Source organism: Mixophyes fleayi, chromosome 3 (genome assembly GCF_038048845.1).
Source record: "Mixophyes fleayi isolate aMixFle1 chromosome 3, aMixFle1.hap1, whole genome shotgun sequence".
In the NCBI taxonomy this organism is placed as follows: domain Eukaryota; kingdom Metazoa; phylum Chordata; class Amphibia; order Anura; family Limnodynastidae; genus Mixophyes; species Mixophyes fleayi.
Genome location: NC_134404.1, coordinates 304,768,642 through 304,795,439, shown reverse-complemented (window position 1 = coordinate 304,795,439; position 26,798 = coordinate 304,768,642). Strand labels below are relative to the sequence as shown.

Sequence of the window (26,798 nt, the reverse complement as noted above, 5' to 3'; positions counted from 1 at the left end):
GCAACTCTAAGGGGGGTATTTAATTGTTCGGCTCGACAGCCGAAAAACTCACGCTCTAAAACTATTACCATTAATACGGTAAAATTGCGCTTAAAAACCGTTCATACGGTAATTTACTCGCTGAATTTCAGCTCGCACCTCAGGGAATATTAACGGTAATAGTTTTAGAGCGCAAGTTTTTCGGCCGTCAAGCCGAACAATTGAATACCCCCCTAAGTGCGTTATTATTTTAAGTACAGTAGACATTCATTACATCATAATAAAGGTATTTCATGGGGGGGATTAAATTAAAATATTTATTTTTTTAATATTTTGTCATTAATGTGAAAAATGCACTACCATTCAATCTTATCCTTATGTCCCTTCCTTTATTTGAATTTATACAACTGAGAACATGAATTGTCACATACCTTTTCTTGCATGTCTAAAAGCTTCTTACACTCAGGAATGGAGGTCAGGCGTATTAGAGCAGACAGTGCTTGACATCTTCTCCTAATCCAGGCTTCTTTTTTAGAAGCTTCTTCAACCAACAACTCGAGAAGATGAAAACTCGCCTCCAGCAGAGCCCATTCTAAGTCCTGAGAAACAAACCCTCTATATGGGCACTGGTGCAAGGCCTTAGCAGACCAATCTGCAACACTGGCAAACAAATCAGAATCTAAACATTCATGATATTTTACTATTCACATTGACAATCATGCAGTTGACAAAAGTGATGTAAGGACAATGGTTAGGCTTGTATGTTCATCCTTTTCCTTTCCTATCTATGTGGCTATATATTTGCAGGGTGTGTATCAGGGGATTTATATATTTGCATACATGAATTTGTGTATACATGTTTGCTTATGTTCTCTGTGCCTGAGATATATTTTATTTCTGCTTCTGGGATTCTCCTGATATTTCTCTGGTACTAAAATTATATTACAAACTGCCTAGAGCTATAAACTAGCAAAGAGTCTATAATTACCAACTGCACTGATCCAGAAACTAGTGTTGTACCTGCTGTTACCAACTGTCTGGAGCCAGAAACTAGCTCTGTACCTGTAATTACCAACTGCCAAGAACTGGTGTACCTGCTGTTACTAACTGTCTGGAGCCAGACACTAGCTCTGTACCTGTAATCACCAACTGCCAAGAACTGGTGTACCTGCTGTTACTAACTGTCTGGAGCCAGAAACTAGCTCTGTACCTGTAATCACCAACTGTCAAGAAATGGTGTTCTGCATGTGGTAATCAGCTCTCTGGAACAGGAACACCCAACTTCCTGGAGCCAGAAATTAGCCCTGTACTTGTAATTACCAGCTGCCAAGGACTGATGTACCTGTGCTTACCAACTGCCTGGACCAGGAACTACCAATTGCCTGGATCCAAGGATAAGCACAGTGGCTAAATTCATGAACATGTATCGCCAGCAGCAGCTACCTTACATATCAAGTATTTCCACCATATCTTAGATTGAAAGCTTGTTTGGGCAGGGTCATCTTTACCTTCTGTTTCAGGTCAAAGTATATTATTTGTATAACAAGCCCCTCAATGTAGTGCACTATGTTGGCTCTTTATAAATATAAGATAATAGGATAAATATAAGATAATGATAATATTTTTGGAATATGTTCCAGGCATAAATAATAGAGAAAGGTAGGGGAAAGAACTTGCAGGAACCAAGTTCTCTTACAAACTGCAAAATCTCAATAAGCAAAGAGCTAAATAAATGAATATGTGGACATTTCCTGGTTTCAGTGTAGGAAATACTGAGCAAAATCTATCAATATGTATTGTATCTTTACTTAGTGAATGTTAGAAATGTTACACTGTTTGTGCAGTAAAGAAATACTGTAAACTGAAAATTCTCAGGGATATAGTTGTCAGAATCACTCTGTGGAATTGATGATACCTGCCAGCAGTTGGCACTACTGAGTACTGAGGCGTGGAGTCTAACACGCCCCTGGTTTTCACCAGGAACCCCCGCAAGGAGGTATGGAATTTGCTGCAAGGGACGTGCAGGTCACGGCCCTCAGTATCAGTCAGCTGGCGAGGTAACAATTGAGGCAGCGGTGACAGCCCACCAGGATGTAGGATGGAAGAGTAGTCAACAAGCCGGGTCAAAACCAGAGGAACGGATATAGCCAAATCAGAAGCAGGATAATGGTCAGGAAGCCGCGTCAATGCCAAAATATCAGTCTAAGCCGGAATCAGGAACCAAAGGAGAAGTCAGGAACAAGCCTGGGTCAGAATTCAAATAACAGCAACACAGGAACAAACGCTGGAGCAAGGCTGAAGATCAAATACTCTGGCACTAGACATGTGTCAGAGGCTGCTTTATATACCCTAAGGTGCCTCCTGATTGGGTTAGGGAGATTTTGGCGGTAAGACATGCTGGCTGCAGACAGGTGAGCAGAGATAGCGTCCCGCTGCTAGGCAACAGGACGTGGTTGTTAAGAAGGTGCAGGCGTCCGTCTCCTGCACCAAGTGTCAGCGCGGAGACGGCGCCTGACAATAGTAAAAAATGCTTGGTTGTTAATGGGATATGGTGAGCTGTGAGCAAGACATAGGATATTACAATTTATTGGTATAATATTATTAGATCTACCATACATATGTTAACCTATTGCTGCAATATGCTGAAAATATTGTTTGAATAGTGATGTGAAATTCAAAGATTATTGAATTGTACTAAAATATGTTTACTTACTCTGTAACTAAATATTACTAACAACTCTCATTAGACAAAAAAAATCATGTATATCGGTGCTCGGTATCAAAATGCAATCCTTGTTTAGGATAATTCAGTATAATATCCTATTAAGTATGCAAAATACTGTGCCTTGCATAAGCCCTTTCAAAATCTTCTGAATTCCTAAATACTCTTTCCCGTGTCTTTTCTGCCTGCAAACATAGATGTCATTTAATGTAGATCTAAATATAACTTGTATAAAATACTCCTTGCAGATGTTTGCTCTGCAGTATCTCACAACACACATTATATCCAGCCAAGTATAAAGGCTAGAAAACAGCAGAAAATCTGGATGGAACAGCAATATAATGGCAACAGTTTGAAGGTAATGCCAACTAAGGATGTTCAGGAAAAAAACTAAATGTAAAGCTATATGAACAGAAAGAAACATTACAAATTACTATTATTCTAACTAAAATGTAATTGGAAATAATAACCACTGCGCCTAGTTTTGTGATGCAGCTAAAATCTTCAGAAGATTTCATTTTGTGGAGCCATATAAATGAAATGAGATAAATTCAGAGAGAACATTTTAGAGGCACGTGCAAAGCCATTACCTCTCTATGAAAGGAAGTGAATTTTGCATCAGCTCAGATCCGGTAGAGATCGTCTACTACCTATACATTTAGTGGAACGCATTTTGCACCTTTTAGTTGCTCTTTGGCGGAAAAGTACATTGATAGATGTACTCTGTCTGACATAACTAAAACTTTAAACACTAAAAAGTTACACTGGCAATCAAGGCAAACTCCAGGGGGTAAATGTATGAACATGCGGGTTCTTCAACACCCGCGTGTTCGGCGATTAAATTTCAAGCGGCGCTGTATTGTAAAGGGAAGTCCCTTTACAATGCAGCGCCGCTTGAAATTTAATCGCCGAACACGCGGGTGTTGAAGAACCCGCATGTTCATACATTTACCCCCAGGTCTCCTCTTTGTAGTATACTATTTTAGGAACAAAACACAAAATTTACAGAGATGTCTCACTGTAATAAGGAGTATATGGCACCTTCAAGTGTGCTGTACAGACCATCTAGGCACAATCTGCATAATAAATGAGCTAATATTTAAGTAAAACTATTTTACGTTAAAATAAAAAGTATGATGATACTTACAGATGAAAAACTTGTTGAGCAGTCATGAGACAGATGGAAGGCTGTGCTGTAAGGTTGTTAAGTAACTTTCCCAATTTTACAAACCCTCTAAGAAGCTGAGCATTGAGGGTACACAGTAGATTCTCGGCTTGAAGAAGACGTGAGCTAAGTTAAACACAATACATTTTGAAGTTATTTTATGTAACAAGCAAGGAAATGTGTATTTCTGCAAAGCACAAGTTGGGTGTGGCCTGGTTGTGTGCATAAGCGAAGAGCAAGAGACTTTAAAGAAAAAAGTTTGAGAAATTTTTGTCAGTGTAAAGTTGATGTTTCTGTGTGTTGTTGAAACAACAACCTGAAACCTCTGGAATTGTGTGGTCTTCTGCTGCTGTTCTCCGCCATCTTCCCCAAGGATATGGTACCTATTCTCCTGATGGTGCTACAATACACACACATATATATATATATTTGCAACTTTACCTGCAACACGATTTTGCATTTCTCACTGTAATTTTTAATTACATTTTATCTTTCATTTATTACTTGTGCATTTCAGGGTTACGACAATGGACACACACACACACACACACACACACCAAAGATTTTCTTCAATTTGTACTTTTACATGTAAATGTCTGTATCTCCTTAGATTTTTAGAAACACCAGCACAAAAAATAACACCTATTACAATAACATAGATTATTTATTTATTGCACATTATTCATATTATTGATCAAGATGTGTGTTCTGTTGTGCACAGAACAGTGCCTAGTCCTAGTATACAGACTGATGTGATTCTTGGCTGGCTTTCAATCAGGTAACAATAGTGCCATCTGTAGATAATATTAAGAAACTACATTCCATTAAATAATTTCAAATTAACTGCCAACATCTGCATGGTTCATTTCCAAATAGTATATATTCCCTTTAAAACAATGCTGTATGTGTCTTGCAGTGTAAATATTTCCTTTGTAATTAACCATTAGGGATTATTTTTCTTATTAATACGGCAACATTTTATTTTTGCAAGCAAATTAATTCTTGCAAACAATTCCATGTTTGTTGAAGTTAAAAAGACCAAACAAGCAATGTACATTCATTAATCAGAGTGGTAATAACAAAAATCTGATTTCCAGCCTTGAAAAAAAATGGATCAATCTGAACTATAACTATACTTGCCAAATATATAGACTTTCCGTCCAAGAGATTCATGAATCACGTCTTCATGCATCGGTGGAAAGGGCATGATCATGCAATACTCATCACTGCAGGCCTACAGCACTAAGAGCTTATGTATTTTGCACCATCATGCAGTGGTGGGTGAACAGTGACAACAGGACACACGTCATTGTGTGCCCGGCCTTGCTGTCTGGGAGAATTGCAGACTTTCTAGAGAGTCAGATAGGGAGCTTTGCAGACATTCTAGGAGAGTTGGCATGTATGAGTGTATTTTCGATTCCAGTTTCTATTTTACAATTTTTTTTTTGTATGTCATGCATACAATTTCTGCACTGAGAGATACTCTGCATACACGGTCATGAAAATGGAGTTAGTTACATAAATTTACATAGTTAGCACTGTTGAAAAAAAGACACAGATCCATCAAGTTAAAAATGTCAAAAATTCTAATTGGGTTGACCCAGAGGAAGGCAAAACTAAACACCCAGTGCAACGATTGCCAATATAGCTTCACAGCGTAAATAAAAATTCCTTTTTGACTCCTATATGGCTATTGGAGTTAATGCAAGATTTGCAAACCAGAAAATTAAATGTATTCATCTCATTTACAGGAGACCTGTAATATCCACTCAATCAACTCTGGATTAGTATTTTTATTGGAATATAAAGTGTTCACAGACCTGTCTAGTGCAAGCAGCTCAATGAGCAGCTTTTCCAGGCCTTGTTGCAGATAAATGATTGATTCTTGTATTCTTGCAGCACCATTTTCTTGCTCTATGAGAGCTAAACCAACATAGCACCTAACCCAGAAGACAAACACAAGTTAATTGGTCTACAGTGCATACTCGTAAAATATTTTTTTAATTTTAACAACTCAAGCTGTAAAACGTTTTTAAATTCCCATAATTGAGGATTATTTGCTTGCAATTACAGGGAGGGTATTTAATTACCTTACATCCTAAGTGTAAGCATCACTGTTCTGTAAAATGTTGCACAGCGTGGCAATCATGTAGTAGAAATAGTCTTCTGATAGGCATCACAAGGCCTACAATGTTCTCTATCCAGTGAAGTACCACTCCTAGCTATTATTCTAACACAGTAAAAGGAGTAAGGGTAGGTACACATTGGAGCATTTTCAACCAATAATCGTGCAAATCAGCAGATCGGAAGCCGAGTCAGTGTGTGTAGTGACACGATGGTCGAAAGTCATTCCAAAGTGTCGATTGTCGGCTCATTTGGTTGGTCGTTCTGTGTAATATTTTCTGACCAACCACCTAACCATCATGTAGTGTGTATAAGTTTCCGATCGATCCACGAGCAACTGCCGAAAGTTCCTCGAGCTGCGACTCCTATGAGGGCATGTGTATGTTAATTTCTGATGCCTGTACCAGTCCCGTGCGGTATCCGTACGTCACTCATTTGGTAGTTAGGTGCTTTTAGCGGTAAAGAAGTAGCAGGTATATATTGCATTAATGCGTACAGCATATATCTGCCAGATTAATTATAAACCTTTGTCAGTGTAGTGGTATAAAAAGAAACATTGTTTTATTTATATGTGTACTGCTTATGTCTGCCTCCATAATTACAACTATTTGTCACTTTATTGTACACGTAATACACATTCATAAAAATGCAAAATGTGTATTTGTCTGCCTGCATAATGATATAATTTTTTGCATATAACCCACTTTTGTATTTCCTATAGATGTGTATTTTATATATGTCTGGTTGCATATTATTACACCTGTGTAAATGGTAATGCATCTTGCACTTGTGTTCTGTAAACCTTTACATGTACATGAACCTTTATTTACTTGCTAATGCATATATTTGTAAAATATACAGAATAAACCACACATTTTAAATCCAATAGATTTATTGTTGAATTCTGTAGAAAAAAATAACAGTTGAAAATTATTACTGGTTACTATTGAACATGCTCTGCCCTTTATTTAAATTTCTTGGGGATATTGTTACATGGACCTCATAAGTCGTTTCAGTGTGTACAAAATTAAAATCTTTGCTCACGACAATATGGCTGAGAAAAGTTGCTGCCTGGACGGTTAGTCTTTCTTTAATTGCCTAATACGTGACTAGAGTGATCGGACCTTCGGTCGAAGGTAAAGTTGTTGTAGGTAACATGTTGGTCGGAAAATCCTTCAGTGTGTACCTAGCCTTATGTAGCAAAACTGCACCAATTCCATTGTCTTGTGCACAACTGCAGAGGGTAATATGAGTCACTGTTACTGTATGGTGTGAGATGATGGTAAATTTGGATTTTCCATGTTAAGTTCTCAATAGGGTATAGCTTGCGTCATGTGTAAGACAAACTTAAAGAATAAATCTATTTATCACAAAAAAACTAAATTTATTAAATAAGCCTGACATGTTTAGCATAAATACCAGGAGAAATATACAATGTAACACTCATAACATGGTTATGCACATTAAATAAGGATAATGGGGGCTTGGACAGGAACCTTGATTTTCCTTAAAAACAATAAAACTGAAGCTCTGCATATTCCAGAGGCAATTTAGCCATTGTCTTACACAAGAAATATTTAGGTAGATTTGATAAAGACAGACCCTCATATGTAGACAAATGCATATGAGTACAGTAAATTTCCACATTTATCCCTTACAAATAATCAAATATTTGTAATAAAAAAATGGATATGAATGAAACATTATTCCAAAATAACCAGTAATTCTGGTTTGTATTGTGTTATAGTTATAATGAAAATGTTCATACATAATTATACTATCTATTTTGTTTGTATTTTTATTGGATTTATTGGATTTTCAAATGCTCTAAATGGATGGCATTCAGGGTCAAGTATAATTATGGTTAACAACTATATGACAGTAGCATTTCACATATAAGAAGTTGCAAGGAAAACATCATGTCACCTGGCGATGGCTGATGCTGGTCGCAGCGCCAATCCATTATGTAAGAAAACCAGTGCTTCTTTGTTTTGTTTCTGTAGCAACAAGTGTCTGCCCACATGAATATTGTATTGCCAGTTATGAGGATCCAGAGACAGAGCATCTTTATACTTCAGGAAAGCCTGGGCTAATGGATTCTCCTCATCCAGTGAAAACCCTCCGGTCTATAAGAAATTAAGAAGACGATAAAGATAAGATGTGGCAGAGCTGGATAAATTCAAGGTGATTAAAAGCCACATTCTCACTAATGTCAACTAACTTTTTAAAATTATTAAGCCTATAGGGAGATTGTTTATGTTTAGGAAAGAGCTTCCCAAAGAGTATTTTCGGCTGTAGGAAAGGCCAATATAAGGTTCCAAGGGTTATGAATGGAGAGAGAAGGGTGGGCTCCATTCATAAGGCCCATACTAGGGGTTCCAACCTACTAAACACTTTGCTGGTAATCATGAGCTGCACCTGTGTGGTGCTGGTAAAATGTCACTTGCCTCAGTCTCTCAAAGGTCAGATGCATACTGAGAGACACTGCAATTTGTTACCAGTAAGTTCTGTTCTTTTGTATTTGTGGGACACTAGGTCCATCACTTTAGAGATGGTGTTTATGTTGCATTAGTTAGAAGCTGGACAGGCTAGGTCTTTTGTTTATATTTTGGAGCTGCTAAATAAAACAGCTGCGGCTGCTTGAACCAAGACACTGGACTGGTGTGATATACTTGTCTGATGCATGTGAAGTGCAGCCGTTAAACCCCAGGAAACCTGATCTTGTGACAATATATAGAACATATTTTTCATATGCTACAGATAGAGAGCTATGCAACAGGTAGAGAGTAAGGGCCTGAATCATTAAGGAACGCAAAGCAAACGTAGGGCCTGATTAATAAAGGCACGCATACTGAGCGCAACGTGTGTCTGTTTAAAAATGCATGTAAATCAGGTCTGCACACAAATTCATCAAGGAATGTATCTAAAGATATGTACGCTGATGAATTCGGTTATAGGTCTGCTATGCTCTGCTACACAAGACACTACAGGATATGTGCAAAGAGTATATGGATTTTAAACTTGCAAAACAATGCACAGGAAAAAAAAACAAATATAGAATTTATGTCACCAGTTAAAAATAAAGACATGATAAAGCAGTAAAAAAAAAAATCTCCATTAAATAAATTTATTGGGATGTTCTTAATGTCTTCTGAACATAAAAAAAACATTTTTACAGTTGCTCCTGTTTGCAAACACATGTTATAGCAAGCATATGAGACTGTCATCACTACTGATCAGGACTTAAACTAGCCATGTAGCTGGAGCAAGAAATAACGTATTTCCCCAAGTATAAGACGCACCCATGTATAAGACGCACCTTAATTTTGGGGCCCAAAATGCAAAAAAAGTTATATAAAGTTATTGAACTCAATGCAATGTGCAGCAGGAGGAATCAAAAGGCTCTTTCTAATTTTTAACACAGAGCATACTATGGAGGAGCCTGCAATTTGTCACAGAACACACTGTAGCTTGTAATTTGTGATTCACTAGAGCAGCTTACACATTCACACCAAAATGAGGCAGTGAGGCAATGAGGCAATGAGGCAATGAGGCAATGAGGCAGTGAGGCAGTGAGGCAATGAGGCAATAAGGCAATAAGGCAATGAGGCAGTGAGGCAATGAGCACTACTGCACAGTCTTGCCCCAAGCGTGTCTAATGTCAACAAGACTGTGCAGCTTTTGTAGGGGAAACAGAGAGGAATCTGCAGCAGCGATCATCGGAACTGTCAGTCATGTGACTGACAGCGCCGACACTGTGGGAGGCGCCTGCAGGACCTGAAGGTCCTTTTGTAACGGCTGACATGCTGAACACCGCTGGAGCTGCTGGAGCTGTTGGAGCTGATTAGCGCTGATTAGCGGGGACTCCTCACACCGGATGCTGACTTCTTCAATCAGGTAAGTGGAACTTGCATTGTATAAGACGCACCTTTTTTTTAGACCCAAAATTTGGGGTAAAAGGGTGCGTCTTATACATGGGGAAATACGGTATGTGAGAAAAACAAGTAACTTTGTGATACCCAGAGCTTGATTCGGACGTGGCTGCATTCGCTTGAGTTTGGCATGCCCTTACTGTAAATTGACTATTTACCTTCCTTATCCTCCCAAACTTTACCCTCCTTGTCCTCCCAAACTTTACCCTCCTTGTCCTCCCAAACTTTACCCTCCTTGTCTTCACAAACTTTACCCTCCTTGCCCTCAAAGTTTACCTTTCTTATGCTCCCTAAGTTTACCCCACAGCCCCACTGCTCTCTTCAGCCCCATTGCCCTATCCAGCCCAAATGCCCTCTGCTGCTCCACCACCCTCTGCTTGCCAAATGCCCATTGCTTCAGCCCCACTGTTGCTAATCACATCACGGGTAACAAGTCAAGTGAAGGAAGAAACAACATCTAATGTCAACCCAAGGGGCAAATGGGCCCAGAGAAAATAATTGTCACGAATGCCCAGCCTGCCTCAGATACAGAAAATTGAAACAGCTGGTTGTGACTGGAATTACCTTGGTCACTTACCAATGAATACACCTTTTCTGCCACCACAAAGGATTTACTATGGAGTCCTTGAGTTCACCAAAACCACTTATTAATATTACACACTTAAATCCCATACACATGCAGCAGTAGCCTCACTTGGCTTGGTAAGTTCCCAAAGAATCACGGAGAATATGCTAGACTAAATGTATTTAATCCGCAAAATGTTTCCAAGGCTTTAGTATAAAACAGTTAATAACTAGACATACACAATAAGTTGCACAAATAAGTTTCAGAAATAAAATAGGAAATAAAACCAGAGTCACTAACTTGCTAGTTTGAGACTTGGCGTGAGAGGAGTGCACTTTGGGAAAGATGGCACAGTCCAACCTAGATACATAGGTCTCCTCATAGAATGAACAATATTACTGGATCAGGCAACGGATTTTAACTTTTCACACTGCTCCCAACCTCACCTTTGGAAATTAACTCTCTCAATGTCAGGGCAGATTGATTACCAGAATGACACAGGGCTTTTGGAAATGAGTTATAGATGTCCTGAGATAGGTCTGGAATGTCAAAAGGCAGGACTTCACACCTCTGCTAATTCTGCCTGGCTGGCAAGATTGCTTTACACATCATCATCACAATTTATTTGTAAATCCCCAGAGATGCTATCTGTCCCTGGGCCTGGTTACTTTCAAAAGACTGTTGACATTACATTACAAGGTTACATACAATATACACATTGTTAATTTTCCCCTGAATATTCATGTCGACAAACAGTGATTAGGTGCAATATATAATCACCAGAATGATGTTTTTTTTAAAAATGTATTTGCACGTGTGGTTTGTTTTTAATTATTTTGATGAAATCCCATGTTTTTTGTAGCCAGAAAAGTCTTATAAAGAGTACACATAGTAAAAAATAGACAAAATATTTAAAAACCTTTTAAAGCACACAACCAGGGGCACCGAGAGGGGGGGGGGGGCAGGTACTGATTACCGATGCCCGGGCCCGCACTGCAGATTAGCAGGATTTTTTCTTCTTTTAATAATTTCATTTTTTGATTTTTGTTTTGTTACTTGGGAGGGGAGGGGCTGTCGGGTAGACAGTCTATGCAATCCCTGCATAGGCTGTCAAGTGCGCTGTGACAGTCAATGCAGGGACCGCACAGGCTGCATCCATCTCTATTAGGTAGTGTCTAGATCCCTGTCATTGTGAAATCAGCAGGTTATGTGACTGCTGCAGTCACATGACACCCAGTGCAGGTGGGCTGCTGGATGTCTTCATGCTCCTGTGGGCTGTGCAGTGGAGAAAACGTAAGAGAAAGGGGTGATATGTTGGGGAGTGGGCATGTGTTATATTGTTATTAAAACTCTTAGGCAGAGGGGGAAATGTGTGATTAAAGGTGCTGGGTATAGAGGGACATGTGTAATTAAAGGTGCTGGGCATAGAGGGGGCATGTGTGATTAAAGCATGTGGACAAAGGGGGGCATGTGTGAATAAAGCTGCTGGGCAGAGGGGGGTATGTGTGTGTAAAGCTGTTAGGCAGAGATTGCATGTGTGTGCAAAGCTGCTTAGCAGAGTGGGTATGTGTGTGTAAAGCATGTGGGCAGATGGTACATGTATGAATAAAGCTGCTGGGAATTTCTGTAATGACAGTGCTAAAGGGCTCTGTCCCTAGACTATGGGAGCCCTGTAGCACCAAATGATTGTATCCTCTAATGAGGATATATTAAATAATTCCTTGCCTTGCACTTTTTAGCTCCTAGGTACGCCCTCAATGACACACAGCCACACCTCCAATGGTATGGCCACACCCCTTTGTCAGGGTGGTTTTCCCTTCTAGTTGACTATAATGGGGCCCCATGAAGTTGCTGTACCGGGACCCAAAATTTCTCTTGGCGGCCCTGCCCACAACCACAATGTACATGTATGCAAGCATGTAGGAACTATACAACACACACATAACATATAAAAACAGAGAAGCATTGGCAATGTCCAGACTCATGTATTAAAAGTAAAAAATGGAAAGAAGAAAAACATCAGAGACAATTTCAACAATCACACAAGTATGCAGTGCTTGTAAAATCTAATATAATGCACCTAACTCTTTGGTATACAACAATCCTCTAACTTTCAGCAAACACCACTATGACCAATCCTTTGGACTAAATGGCACCACCTGGCTGCTGCTTGTCTCCTGTTAATCCCTGTTCCAGTTTTGATTAGCTGCTGTTTGACCTCCTGTTGTGACCCTCTGCCTGATTCCTGGACCCTGTTTGTTTGCCTGTTGCCCTGATCTCGGCTTGATTACTGGACTATGCTTATTTGTTTGTGACCCTGACCTCTGCCTGGCTATTGGATTCTGCTTACCCTGATCTCTGCTTGGTCACTGGACTCAGTTTGTCTGCTTCCCTGGACAGCCTTGTGCCTCCTGGATTGGGGTAACTCATTATACTTGTCCCTGCTATTCAACTGTATCTGTCATTACTTGGAACCTGTTGCTCTGTGGACTTTCCTGCCATTGATCACACCTGTTCATATCTGTGGATTTGAGTTATACCTGTTTATACTATACTGCTACCTGGAAATATGCATATCCCACAAACTGAATCCTTGTTTGTGCATTTTGCCTGAATAAAGACATTTGGTTTATTATACTTCTGTTGCTGCTTCCTGAAATCGCTAGGAATCATAACAGTATGCAGGTGAATAGACTATTCTCACATTAGATGGTGAGGTTGTGAATGCTCTGTTCAGTCCTCATTCGTGAGTTAGACTAGACCCGGAGCAGGTGCAATACTTACGTCACAAAAACAGCATAATTTGCGTGAGTTTGAAACAGGCGTATTTGTAGGGGAATGCCTCTAAAATCCATATAGCCCCTTCCCCACCACTGTGCCCTACCCAAAATCGTAGGCTGTCACAAGTGTTCTTTGTACCAGAAGGTGAATTGAATGCTGTTGCATTCTGTTGCACATGGTCCAGTTCTGGTAATTGCGTATTGTACACACAAAATCGCCAGATATGTGCCTTAATAAATCAGGCCCTAAATCATTAACAAATATTTGACACATTTTCTTTTGACACCAAATATAGCATGCAACTCCCAACACATGACAGAGGTCTCTGAATATATGAGACCAGATTTTAAATTGATATCACAGATAATACATTTCCTTAGTACACAGGGAAGAAAGCAATCCTGTTGGCATAGCGATTAATACGTCACCTTGCCAGACTGCTTGGACTTCCAGGCATAGAGATTCTGGATATATTCGGCCCTGCTTGATTGGCCCTGCTCTTTCAGCTGATGATATTCCAGGTCTAAAGTCTTCAATTGCTGCTCCAAGCTCAATGTTCCACAAAAGCCATGTAGCTTGCAGATTGCTTGTATTTCTTCATCTTTGCCTATAGCTTTGGCCCTGCTAAAATCATGTCCACTGTCTTCATTCTGAAATGCACAAGTTATAAATGAAAGATAAAATGTAATTAAAAAATACAGCAAGAAAATTGTGCTACAGGTAAAGGTGTGTGTGTATATATATATATATATATATATATATATATATATATATATATATATATATATACACACATACACACACACACACATTGGATATTTCTGAATACTGTTGGAAACATCACAGCAGTACTGAGGATCAACTTCACACCAAAAAACAAGGCTGTTTTAGGATCTACTGAAATATCATCTCTGTACAACTGTGGGACCCACAGAGCTTAACTGTCATTGCTGCTTCATCATCTGCCCACTGAGCTTAATTTTGATTGCTGTTACCATCTGTGTTTGGTTGCTGGACCTTCTGTATCCATCTGTTAGTATCCAGGATTTCGTTGCGTGAGAGCTACAGAACTGCCTACTCTATTAACCCCAGCCAGGGGGCGGTAACATATCCTTCATCTCTTCCGTTGCCCTGCACCATTTGAATTAGTTGTTCTTTTCCACTCTCTCATTACCTACCCCAGCTAATACACATTCATTCCCATCTCTCCAGGGGCGGATCTAGAAAATTGTTGTACCCGGGACGATTTAGGCCCCACCCCCTCTCTGACATCTAAGGCTGCCGGCGGCTGCACACTATGTGCAGGTCCGCTTGGCAGTGACAGGCAAGGACAGTGTGCTGCCCAGTTATATCCATAACATAACAGGCATTAACGTTAAAACAGTAATGTTATTTTTTCCCCTATGCAACACATTTATTAGAATGTTTTTAATGTCTGCTGAGCATAAAAGTAATTTTTACAGTTGCTCCAGATCGCAAACACATGTTATAGCATGCATACAAGACGGTCATCACTACCGATTGTGCCTCAGACTAGCCCTTTTGCTGAAGCAAGAGATACAGCAGAAAACAAGTAAATTTGATGTGCATAGGGCTTGATTCAGTCATGGCTTCGTGCCCTTGAGTTTGGAAGGCCCCTCTTGTTTTCTACCTGTGATTTTGTGTACGATATGCTCAAAGTCGGCAGATACGTGCCTTGATGAATCATGCCCACTGTCTCTGTTACCTTAATTATACAATGGAATGGCTTGACTGAACTAACTATTTGGCTGGATACACTTAACAAAGGGTGGCAATATTACATCAGGGAATGACACTTCACACTTACATGAAACATTAAGACATTTGGCACATTGCATCTACAGCATTACACGATCTAAGTCTGTTATACATTTTGATACAATAACATTTATATTGATACATTTGCCAATGCTATTTCAGCCAGTATAGTACTGTGGAGACACATTGTACATAATCTGGAAGTTCTAACCTAATTACCTCCTAGATTACCTATTGACTTAGATAACTAACTTGTGCTGCCAGCTAGCTATCTTAACAATCACTCAGATATTGTTCTAATTAATAGCTGCCCAGATCTATGCCATACCTCATAACAAAAGGTTAACTCAACTACCTTATCTAAAACAACTTTCCATCCTGTCGTGCTACTTTTACACAATATGACAGGTAATAGCAAGGGCAAAATATACCTAATAACATGAAATAACAATACACATAATACACCAATCTGCTGGTGTATAGACTGTGCCAAGGATTAAAAAGTACAATAAACTGCGAGAAACAGGTGATGAATAAAAAGTCCTCAGATGTACATAAGACGCATTCTGTTTATAAGTTACTCGTATGTATAAATAGCCTGCAAGTAATTCACCTTCTTACTTTTAAAAACAAATTCTGATTACAAATGGATTTGCCCCCTCCATAAAGTAACAATGCACCTATAATGTCCAGGTACGCTTTATCTGTTCAATTCTTAAACAGCTTCAAAGAGTAGTAAACAGTGACAAAGGACAGTACATGGAATCACAACAGTATAGAGTGGTAAAAGTTTTGAGAAAATAACACAGACATGGAAGGTGTAGACATCCCATGACAAATGGACCCCATGGCATTTGCATTACAGAGAAACTAAAGCACCTTCGGAAAGGGGCAAAAAAGCCCCTGTTAGTTCCTTTATCTAAAACATTTCCTTTCAATAGTTAGTGGCAGTAAACTCTTCACACATAAATCATGCTGTCATATTACCCCACATCAATATCACCCTACAAATCAGACTCTGACCACCTCTACATCCCATGTGTTTATTCTCTGTACTGAAAGTGACCCATAGTAAGGAGCTGGTTTGCAACCAATAATAGGACAGACACTTTTGAGAACCATGACAAAACAAACACAAAATGAATTTCAGGGTTAAACCATATCCAATCTTTTGCAAATAAACATTTGAATTTGTTTTGATACCGGATACAAATTATAGAGAAACCAGATATAGCTCTGTATCTTGCCATATCCTGTTATTTTGTGCCACTGACATGTGGTTATATCCCTGTGATTTATACTAGCAGTCCTTATCTCAATGCAGATCTCAAAAGTGTGTCTGTTATTTTAAAAACTCTTTAATCAGAAAGTAGAAAATTCTCTAAGTATGGATTACATTTTCTTACACACAGCAACAATTAACCATGTTTGATGTTGATCATCTGGATTACTTTTGTGCTCTTGTCTTTGAAATCCTTTATACTCCATCATTACAATATTTCATTTATTTAACAAGAGTAACAATTTCAAGATGAAGAGAAGGTCAGTGAAAGTGTCACTTTTTGATGTAGTAAGGAAATCACCCCAACATGAAGGAAAAAACAAGTACGGTAACTGAAATCGTTTCTTGCAAGAGATTAAAAAGTACATGACTGATGCAAATAAACCATTCACCTGTTCTGCTTTGTGTCTTAAAGCACAGATAATTATACAAGTATGTCCAGCTTAATTGGTCTATAGTGGTCTATACGGAGCCATGACATGAAAAATAAGTCATAATTTGATGACTGATATTCCACTATTATATCTAGAGATGCTCACTGACCCCCGTGTTTTGGTTTTGTATTCAGTTTTGGATCTGGATTACCGTCGTGTTTTGGTTTTGCAAAACCGCCATTGCGTGTTTTGGTTTTGGTTTTGTTTGGTTTTGTTTTGCTATTTTGTTTGAAAATCAATGTTTTTGGGCCTAAAATAACCCAATTTAGTGCTCCACCTGTTTCATAGATAAGTAATCTAATTGTAAAGCTAATAAATTATCAAAAAAACAGTTTAATTCCTGGTAGCTAGGCCTTCATTAATTCTACACACAAAACAGATTGTCTTCCTCTCCATCTATGCATATTGGCAATGCAGTCATCGTCTTTGGATGTATATTACACCCTACACTTATAGTTAAATATGTAAAGAAATGGAAAAAGGCAGTTTGCATTCTGTCTCTATAGGCCCTCCTCCAGTTGTTGAAAAACCCCAAAAATTCAGCCGTTATAGACTGTACAATATTAATTGAAATAGACAAAGGCAGTTTGGTTTTAGTCTCTCTAGACCCCCCCCCTCCCTTGCCCTCCACTTGTAGTTGAATAGAAAAAAAGCAGCCTGCACAGACTGAACAATATACAAAATAAATGGACCAAGGTAGTTTGGTGGCTGTCTATGCCCCCCCCCCCCGCCCTCCACTTGTAGTTGCATAGACAAAAAGCAGCCTGCATAGACTGTAGAATTAGAGTATAAAAATAAATGGAGAAAGGCAATTTGGTATCTGTCTGCATCATAATCATCAACATCATTATTAGTGCCCTCATCACCTACACAAATCTCCTCCTCATCCTCTTCTAATTCCAAAGTGGCATCCTCAATTGGTGTATCACCGGCTACACTCGGGCTGTTAAGGCACACATCAGCAGAACTGCTGAAAGGACCCTTCATTATGGATACACTGTCACTAACATAATGCTCACGATTAGACATACCACTGGTGGATGGACTCTCCACAGGGATTGGTGTCATTTCTGATTCAGAGCATACATTATCCTCTAATGCCTTACTGTTTTATTGCAGCTTGGCTTTGATGCGTAACAGTAGTTGTGCACCACTTTTAGACTCCAAATTACTTGGTCTTGCTTGGTCACGAGTGACCGTACAAGAAGAAGGCTCGTTAACATTTTTGGATCTGCCACTAATAGAGAAAGGCGAAGGCCTCATTCTCTCTTTGCCACTGTGTGTGTAGAATGGCATGTTGGCAATTTTTTTTTTATCGGCACTTAACTTTTGCTCAGTAACACTTCTTTTTCGCTTCAACACAGTAATTTATTTTTTTTGTTTTGGTTTTATTGAACTGATTTCGAAACACTGTGTAGTTTGACATCGCCTTGCCCAGATGACGTACTGGGAACACTAACATCTGGACTGGTGACAGAACCTGGTTGCTCATTCTGATCATATGTGGACTGCTTTGAATCCATTCTGAGCCCAAAGCACTGTAGAGTGCTAAAAATTATTTGGTAAGATACTGCTGGCAGATAGTAATTTTGACAGCCAGAAATATTTATGCACAATTATGGGGGACACCCCAAAAGAACTGGGGAGTGCTAAAAATTATTTGGTAGATACTGCTGACAGATAGTAATTTTGACAGCCAGAAATATTTAGGCAAAATAATGTGTGACACCCAAAAAGCGCTTTGAGTGCCAAATATTGAAAAAAAACAAAAAACTCCTCTATCCTCCTCTCTTCTATAGCGATTTTTGTTAGCACAATTGTATTCAGAATATTGTATTCTCTGTCCCTGCTCTAATCAGCCTGTGACTACACCCTGCTCTCTCCCTCTGTCAAATGGCGAGGGATTGCTGTGGAGGCGTGTATTTATAATCTTCAAGTATCGCGAGAACCGAGCCCCGAGATCCGACGACGTCACGATGACGTTCGGCCTCGATTTGGATTCCGAACCGGCGGCAGAGTACCGAGCTTACTCGGCTCGGTACTCGGATACCCAAAGTTCGGGTGGGTTCGGTTCTCGGGGAACCAAGCCCGCCCATCTCTAATTATATCCTTATATCTCTAGTTTCTCACAAAGCATTTATGCCTGTATATGTGTTTGACAGACGTTTTGCTATCTACAAAACTGTGTCAAAGTAAACCTGTTGCCTGCAAACAATGGGTCTGATTTGGAAATGGACGTCAAACTGCAGCCCTCAAAAAACAGATTTGTTTTTTCTGAGCATGTTCTTTTATGTTGCGGATCTTAAAGGATACAAGCTGATGCTGAGAATAATCATCATCATTCATTTTCTTCCGTTATAGAAAATAAATAAAATTGTGTTTCTACCCTCTAAAATAATTAATTAGCACCAGTGCGACAGCAGGGAAACAAAACACACGGATTTCCCTTGGAAAACAACCCCTACCAAGCTACAGGCTATCATAATAGCAGCACCTAAACTCCAGCTACATGAAGATACACCCTCAGCGTCTCTTGATGGAGCCACATGGTTACACAGTATTTTGAGTTGCATATACATACACACATCAGGCTTCAAGTTAGCACCAAAGGGCCTGGTCACGGTCAAATCTCAAATTTGCCGATGCACATACATACACGCCTATGGCCAAATCTAATGAGCCAACAGAATGTCCGTATCGTAGAAGGCAGACTTTGTGTGGTTGGATGATGACAAGATGCACGGTTAGATGTGGTCATCATCCAACTGGATTTAATAGCCATTATGGTTGACACTTAAAAGGTCCCCTTCAGATGATGATTAGGATCGGCTATAATTTTTGCCTCTACAAAGTGGTAGATGATAGAACCATAGAATAGCCTTCCAGCAGATGTGGCAGAGAATTCAAAAATTAATAGTGCAATCAAAATGATACTGTAAAGAATAATACAAAATCAAAACCAAATAAACTGGCTGCATAAGATTAGCTAATTTTTTATTTTCTGTAGTTTTATGAAATTCTAAGTTTGCCTTACATTTTTTTAGACAAATTTTTACATTTTACATATACATCCATCAGTGTCTTGTTAATTCTAATTAAAAGACCATCTAACAAAAGCGATATTGTTTTATAAAGCTATGAAATATAAATCTATCATATTTAGGATTCTAAGAATAAGACTTATATAATTACACTACACGAAACACATTTTAAAATATACAGTGGTGGGGTGTATATGATATGCCTTCACACCGCCACTCCTAAATTTCTACTTCGACCATTGTGTATATGTATGTGTATATATATATATATATATATATATATATATATATATATATATATATATATATATAGATATATACACATATATATATGTCAGTATAACAGAACAGCATTCTTAAACATATTGAATTTTTTTGTAACAGTTTTACTATTTTCAACATATATTTCTGTGAAAGCCACACTTACTTTTTTTCTTAAGCCATACATTTCCGCTGCATGGTGACATTCCTCCAGCACTGTGGCAAGATGGAAATGGAATCTGGGGTCCTTTGGTTTCAGTTTAACTGCTGATGCATAGGCAATTGCAGCCCTGTATAGGGCATCCAGGGGTGACTTCCCTTCCTTGTATTTTAGAACATCACCTGTAATTCAACAGTAATGGAAGATAGTATGTGCTTTTTTTAAAGAATAACACACTCTACCCATTATGGAGATATACTTTGCCTATTTACAAAAGCGTGGCATGACGCTGAGTATATTTCCTGCTAAACTAGGGTGTAAATGTATTAACTGCCGATTTTTTCATATTGCCACTATTCAGTGAGTTTGCAGTGAAAATTTAAAGAGGCAATGGGCTAGATTTACTAAGCTGCGGGTTTGAAAAAGTTGGGATGTTGCCTATAGCAACCAATCAGATTCTAGCTTTCATTTTGTAGAAGGTACTAAATAAATGAAAGCTAGAATCTGATTGGTTGCTATAGGCAACATCCCCACTTTTTCAAACCCGCAGCTTAGTAAATCTAGCCCAATGGCTTTAAAGGCATTGTTTTGCCTTTAAAGCCATTGATGCTTTAAATTTTCACTGCAAACTCGCCGAATAGCGGCGAGTTGAAAAATTCGGCAGTTAATACATTTACCCCCAGGAGTTAAACATTAGTTTCTATAGGCAAATAACTGTCAATGAAGACAGTGGAACACTTACTGTCAATGGAGCTAGGAACACAATGGGGTAATGCCACTGTAAGTTATGTAGTGCTCATTGGAAGGATATTTTAGTGATGGAACTACATCTCCTTTTCTCATTCATTAAACAATGTTGAGAGTACTCAGTGCCTCTTCCCCTTTAATATATTCTCTCCCCTGCAGAATCTTAAAATGTGCATTAGTTCTTCCTCATTTTTACTTTACTGTGGTTTCTCTCACAGTCACATTAGTTGACATTTAGTTTTTACTGTTCAAAATAGACTTTATTCTTTTTCACTATGTTTATGATCATTATTATTTTTGCTACAAAAAGACAGGGCCGTCTTTCCCATTGTCGGGCATGATGTCATCACACCCGCCAGACATCTATTGCGGAGCACGACGGAGGAGGAGACCAGGGAGGGAGCCGGATCGCCAGCTGACCGCAAGGTAAGTATTGTCTTTGTTTTTTTTCAGGTTTTTTTTTTGTGTGCCTCCGGTGGGCCCCCCTGGGCTGCAGGGCCCATATATATAATAATTTTTTATATATATATATATATATATATACACATACACACATATATATATATATATATATATATATATATATATATATATATATATATATATATATATATATATATATATAGGGGCCCCGGTGCACTGCTTTGCCCGGGGGCCCAAAATGTTGCCAAGATGGCCCTGCAAAAAGATGGTGGTATGCAGGGAAAAGGTGACAATGATATTTGATATTTACTGCGTTATAAATAAATGCATTAGCATTATGCTAATATAAATGCTGCACTTTTCGAAAATATTTCAAGTTCCAATGTAATATAGAGAGTAAAAGGTCCTATGTAGGCACCTCTTACTTCTTAAAACAAAATATTAACTGACATTGTCTATGTCACTGATAAATTGCACAAAATTTACCGTTGCTTTGCCATCTGCTTACAGAAGTGCCCAATGTAGTATAGGAAAATAAAGTACATACTGATGTTTGCAAAGTTGGTTTTAATGCATGTTAAAATGGAAGAGAAAACATGACCTGCATTGTGTGTACGTATGTATTTCATCTATGTTTGTGACAAAATATAGGCCCTGCATAGTAATGTTTTTATTCCTTCCACCATGTACATTTCCAGCTGGACCGGCAATCCAGCAACAGCACAGAGGGTTCCAAAAACTGTAGTATGGGTGAGCATCTATGTATGTACAAGCTGGATAAATAGGCACATTTACATAAAATAAAATGCACTGTGGGGGTGTATTTTTTCAAGTTGCTGCCCAATGTACACACTTGTGATTTTGAAGATTTACCGAGGGCAGTTGCTGACTGATAGGAATGTTTTACTTTACATGTATCCTTGTCAATATAGGAGCTAGTAACTATATAATGGTGAGCTTTTCCTTTTCCTTTTAGATCTACTTGCATTTAGATTTATTGGGCCTTTAATATGAACTGCATATACTTTACAGGAGTCCGTTGCCAGCATACTCTTATTTCACAGTATGAGACAGACCTTACTCCTGTATGGTATATATTAAATTTAATGTTCACCTGACTTGGGCAGGTTCTGTTTATAAAGACGTATCTGTTCTTCCGCTTGGCTGCTCATGTTGTCTATGTTACTGTCATGCAGTTGCTGAAGCCTCTTCTCCCAGCTTCTCTCCTGTGTAAAAATGTCAGTTGTGAGAATGAAAGCACTGTATAGCAGAACAATCATTATCATCAGCTCCATATAGAACTACTAATTCCACAGCGCTGTACAGAGAACTCCCTCACATCAGTTCAAGCCCCATTGGTGAGAGAAAGAGAGAGAGAGAGACACTATGGTCAATTTTTTGGAGTGTGGGAGGAAACCGGAGCACCTGGAGGAAACCCATGCAAACACGGGGAGAACATACAAACTACACACAGATAAGGCCATGGTTGGAAATCAAACTCATGACCCCAGTAATATGAGGCAGATGTGCTAACCACTAAGCCACCATGCTGCCCATAACAATTAAAAAATTACAAGAATTGGTCTTTATTAGCAAGTCTCCATTCATTAATATGTATCAGTGCTTAGTGATAAACCATTGCACTTAAATATTGGTGTTTTAATCACTTGTGTGACATTAGACCTTAAACCAAATTAATTGTTTGATATTGTGTTCAAATGTTATTAATGCTGAACAGAGCCGGATTTAGACCTCATGGGGTCCTAGGCAAGATACTGGTTTGGGGCCCCCTCCCTGAAAAAATCCATAGCACTATAGTTTTTTAGCATAACATATACACCTGTTCAGGGGCTGGCTGGCAGACTTTAGTCAGTGGGGGCAAGGACATAGCACTGGCCCGTAAGTAGCGGCCCATTTTTAAAGGGTGGTCTCACCGTCGGCCCTGGGAGGGCCCTCTGGGGGCTGCTGGGCCCTAGGCAATTGCCTTGGTTGCCTAGTGGTAAATCCTGCCCTGGTGCTGAACATGCATTCAATAATTTTTAATTTTAGCTGCACACAGAATTGAGACTTCAACTTATATTAAAACAATGCAAAACTACAGACATAGTGTTCTCTATACATAATAAATAAGTGAAGATTTATAGAAAAATAAAAAATGTACTATAAAAACTTATGTTTACAACAAAACTAACCAATCATCTCCTATTTTTTTTTCTTACTATTTGATATAGTATTTAAGGAATACAAATTTAGTAAAATGCGTGCAGTCCAACATTAGAATGAAAATAGAATGACTGATTATAAAACAATGTCTTTTTTTTTTATTTATCTACTGTTATAAAGTCTCCATTCTGTGAGAATGATAATTAACAGTGCACAGACACAAAAAAGGATGTTCTCTGTGTGTTTTTAAAGTACAGGTAACAGGATTCATTAAGTAGTATATATATGTCGAGCGTGTGCAGTAGAGTAATGGGTCAAGAAGCTATAGGCAGTGATGCATTATCACATTGTCTTTTATTGTGCTTGTTAAATTTAATGAAGTTCAATATAGCAAGTCATAAAGTGGTATAACTCTACTAACCTAATACTTATACTTTCTGCTGCTCAGATCAAAGCCTGCGTTAAACAAGCATAAAGTATGAGGGTTTTTTTTGTTCAGGCTTCTAAATCTTAACCCCTTACATATTAGAAGTTACTGAAATGCAATTCAAACCCCTGCAGTGCAAGAGGATTTACTTTTAGTATGGGTATAACGTTTATTACATGTTAAACATGTTTGAGTCATCAAAGACCCTCACAATACAAAGAAAATAGAAAGCACTATAAAACTGGTAGAAAATATTTCTCAATTGTTAAATAAGTAAGATTATTTTCTTTTCATTTATGCACCATTGAGAAATGTTACATTTTTCAAATTGTATAGTACTTATTAGGACAAAAAACAAAAAAACAACATCATAAATAGAAAATGTAACGTAAGGTAGAACACAATATGTGTCATTATGTACAATATATATATATATATATATATATATATATATATATATATATATATATATATATAGCATGCTCAGTACAGTTACATAATTAGAAAAAAATATAGTTTGTTTTATTAATTTTCTGGAAGATAAAGCTTTGCTGGTTTCTGCTACAAAGTGTATATTGTTTTTATATCAAACAATTTATGCACTAAGGGGTAGATTTATCAAACCGTCTAAAAAGGAAAAGTGAACTTATTGCCCATAGCAACCAATCAGATTGTATCATTATCTAGATATCATTATCTAGACAGTACTAGATAAATGCTAGCTAGAATGTGATTGCTTGCTATGGGCAAAACATTCACTTTTCCATTTAGGTTTGATAAATCTACTAAGACTCATTTATCAACCACAAAAAAAAGTCTTATCAATACCTGGAAACATCCCAGTAAAGTCAAATCTGCATATGTTTTTTACAAAACAGTCACCAAGTGGCATGTGCTCCAATATCCTTCCACAGTCCAAAAACATACGGACAGGTTACTGTAAAGTGTGTGTTCAATGAACGTGTGTGTGCTAGTGAATTTAAACTGTAAGCTCCAACGAGGCAGGAACTGATGTGCATGATTTAATATTCTCTGGAAAGTGCTGCATAATATGGTGGTGCGATACAAAATAAAAAATAATAATACAAAAATAATTAAACTATCTAAAAAAATCTGTTATATACTCATTGCAGCTTTAATCTTTAAGACATATATGTATTACTTTATTATTAGAGCAAATAAAATAGTCAACCATTTACCTGTACTTTATGCTTTAGGTAAGGTTCTGCTGATTTATTCATAGAAAAGTCTCCTTTATACCACTCTGTTTCTGTTACAGTCTATTAAAATAAATAAAAAATAATAAATATCTAAAATGTTATGATTTTCTTTTATTCTTGAAATGACACTTGTTAAACAGTAAATACAGTACATTAGAAATAAAATCACCTTTGGTGATAATCTGCAAATTTTGATCACAACATTTTTCTCACCTATGGATTAAATCATGTAATTTAAGCATTAAACTTTTTCATTTATTTTGCTAAAATCATTATTGAGGAACCAGTTATTGTGCATATTTTAAGATAATCAATAAAGTATTTAATTTTTAAACTGATCAGTATGTCAGAGTGCCCCACTATACACATTTCCTTTTCTTTCTCCCCTTAGATGTGATTGTTACTTGCTACATGTGCAAGTTATATAACATACAAATATCCTGGGTAGTGAAAGATTATTGCATAATCTATGGGATAACATATTTGATCACTTGGTGCGGTTGTATAAACCCTATTCAATTACTGTAATTTGGTGAGTTTCTCACCTTTCCCTTCAACCCGCACAGGTCTTATATAATAAAAAGATACATAACACGGAATACAATTGTGGTGTTATATGATTAAATATGTTTTCTATAATATCTTTCTTATTAAAATGGAACTATTTAATATCTGTCATGAATTGAAAAGCAGACAGGAGAGATGGATTAATAGTGGAGAGACGGATTTCCTAACGAATTATTCAGAAAGTGATGATGTCACAAAAGGTTGGCCTGATTATCTATTTGAATCATAACTAAACTATATTTCGCTTTTGTCTTAGCTACAGAAGATCTTAAAAGGGAATGGGAAACCGCCCTAACGAAATGTGCTAATGAACTAATAAATATTCTCATCAAACATGATATGTGTTGATCTGGACACATATAGAAAGCAAATAATAGACAAAAAAAAAGAACAAACTTGCTAGAGACAGAAAAAATTATGCCCAAGTCAATGGGGTATATTTACTAATCTGCGGGTTTGAAAGAGTGGAGATGTTGCCTATGGCAACGAATCAAATTCTAGCTTTCATTCATTTAGTGCAGTCTACAAAATGACAGCTAGAATCTGATTGGTTGCTATAGGCAACATCTCCACTTTTTCAAACCCGCAGTTTAGTAAATATACCTCAAAGTGTTTAAATGGGATACACGTAGAACAAGGAAATCCACAATATCCTATACCACTTCAGAGGCCGATTCCATGGAGGGTGAAACATACAATAATTCCTCCACCAGCTGAGACATACCCCAGAAAGATTTTTTTAGGGAGAGGTACTTTAAATGTGGAAGACAGAGGTGGTATGAATTAGGGATGAGCGCACTCGGATTTATGAAATCCGAGCCCACCCGAACGTTGCGGATCCGAGTCGGATCCGAGACAGATCCGGGTATTGGCGCCAAATTCAAAAGTGAAACTGAGGCTCTGACTCATAATCCCGTTGTCGGATCTCGCGATACTCGGATCCTATAAATTCCCCGCTAGTCGCCGCCATCTTCACTCGGGCATTGATCAGGGTAGAGGGAGGGTGTGTTAGGTGGTCCTCTGTGC

General features: G+C 38.1%; 1 protein-coding gene across 1 annotated transcript in view; it reads right to left on the bottom strand.

The window, feature by feature from the left end:
• Positions 1–26,798, bottom strand: part of LOC142144756 (uncharacterized) — a 144,812-nt gene that overhangs the window by 98,934 nt on the left and 19,080 nt on the right. The window contains exons 6-13 of the mRNA XM_075203921.1: positions 25,185–25,265; positions 22,510–22,621; positions 20,232–20,407; positions 13,697–13,918; positions 7,917–8,116; positions 5,687–5,806; positions 3,849–3,992; positions 411–639 (exon numbers count right to left, since the gene is read on the bottom strand). Of these exons, the coding sequence (XP_075060022.1) occupies positions 411–639; positions 3,849–3,992; positions 5,687–5,806; positions 7,917–8,116; positions 13,697–13,918; positions 20,232–20,407; positions 22,510–22,621; positions 25,185–25,265 (1,284 nt within the window). The remainder of the gene's footprint in view (positions 1–410; positions 640–3,848; positions 3,993–5,686; positions 5,807–7,916; positions 8,117–13,696; positions 13,919–20,231; positions 20,408–22,509; positions 22,622–25,184; positions 25,266–26,798) is intronic.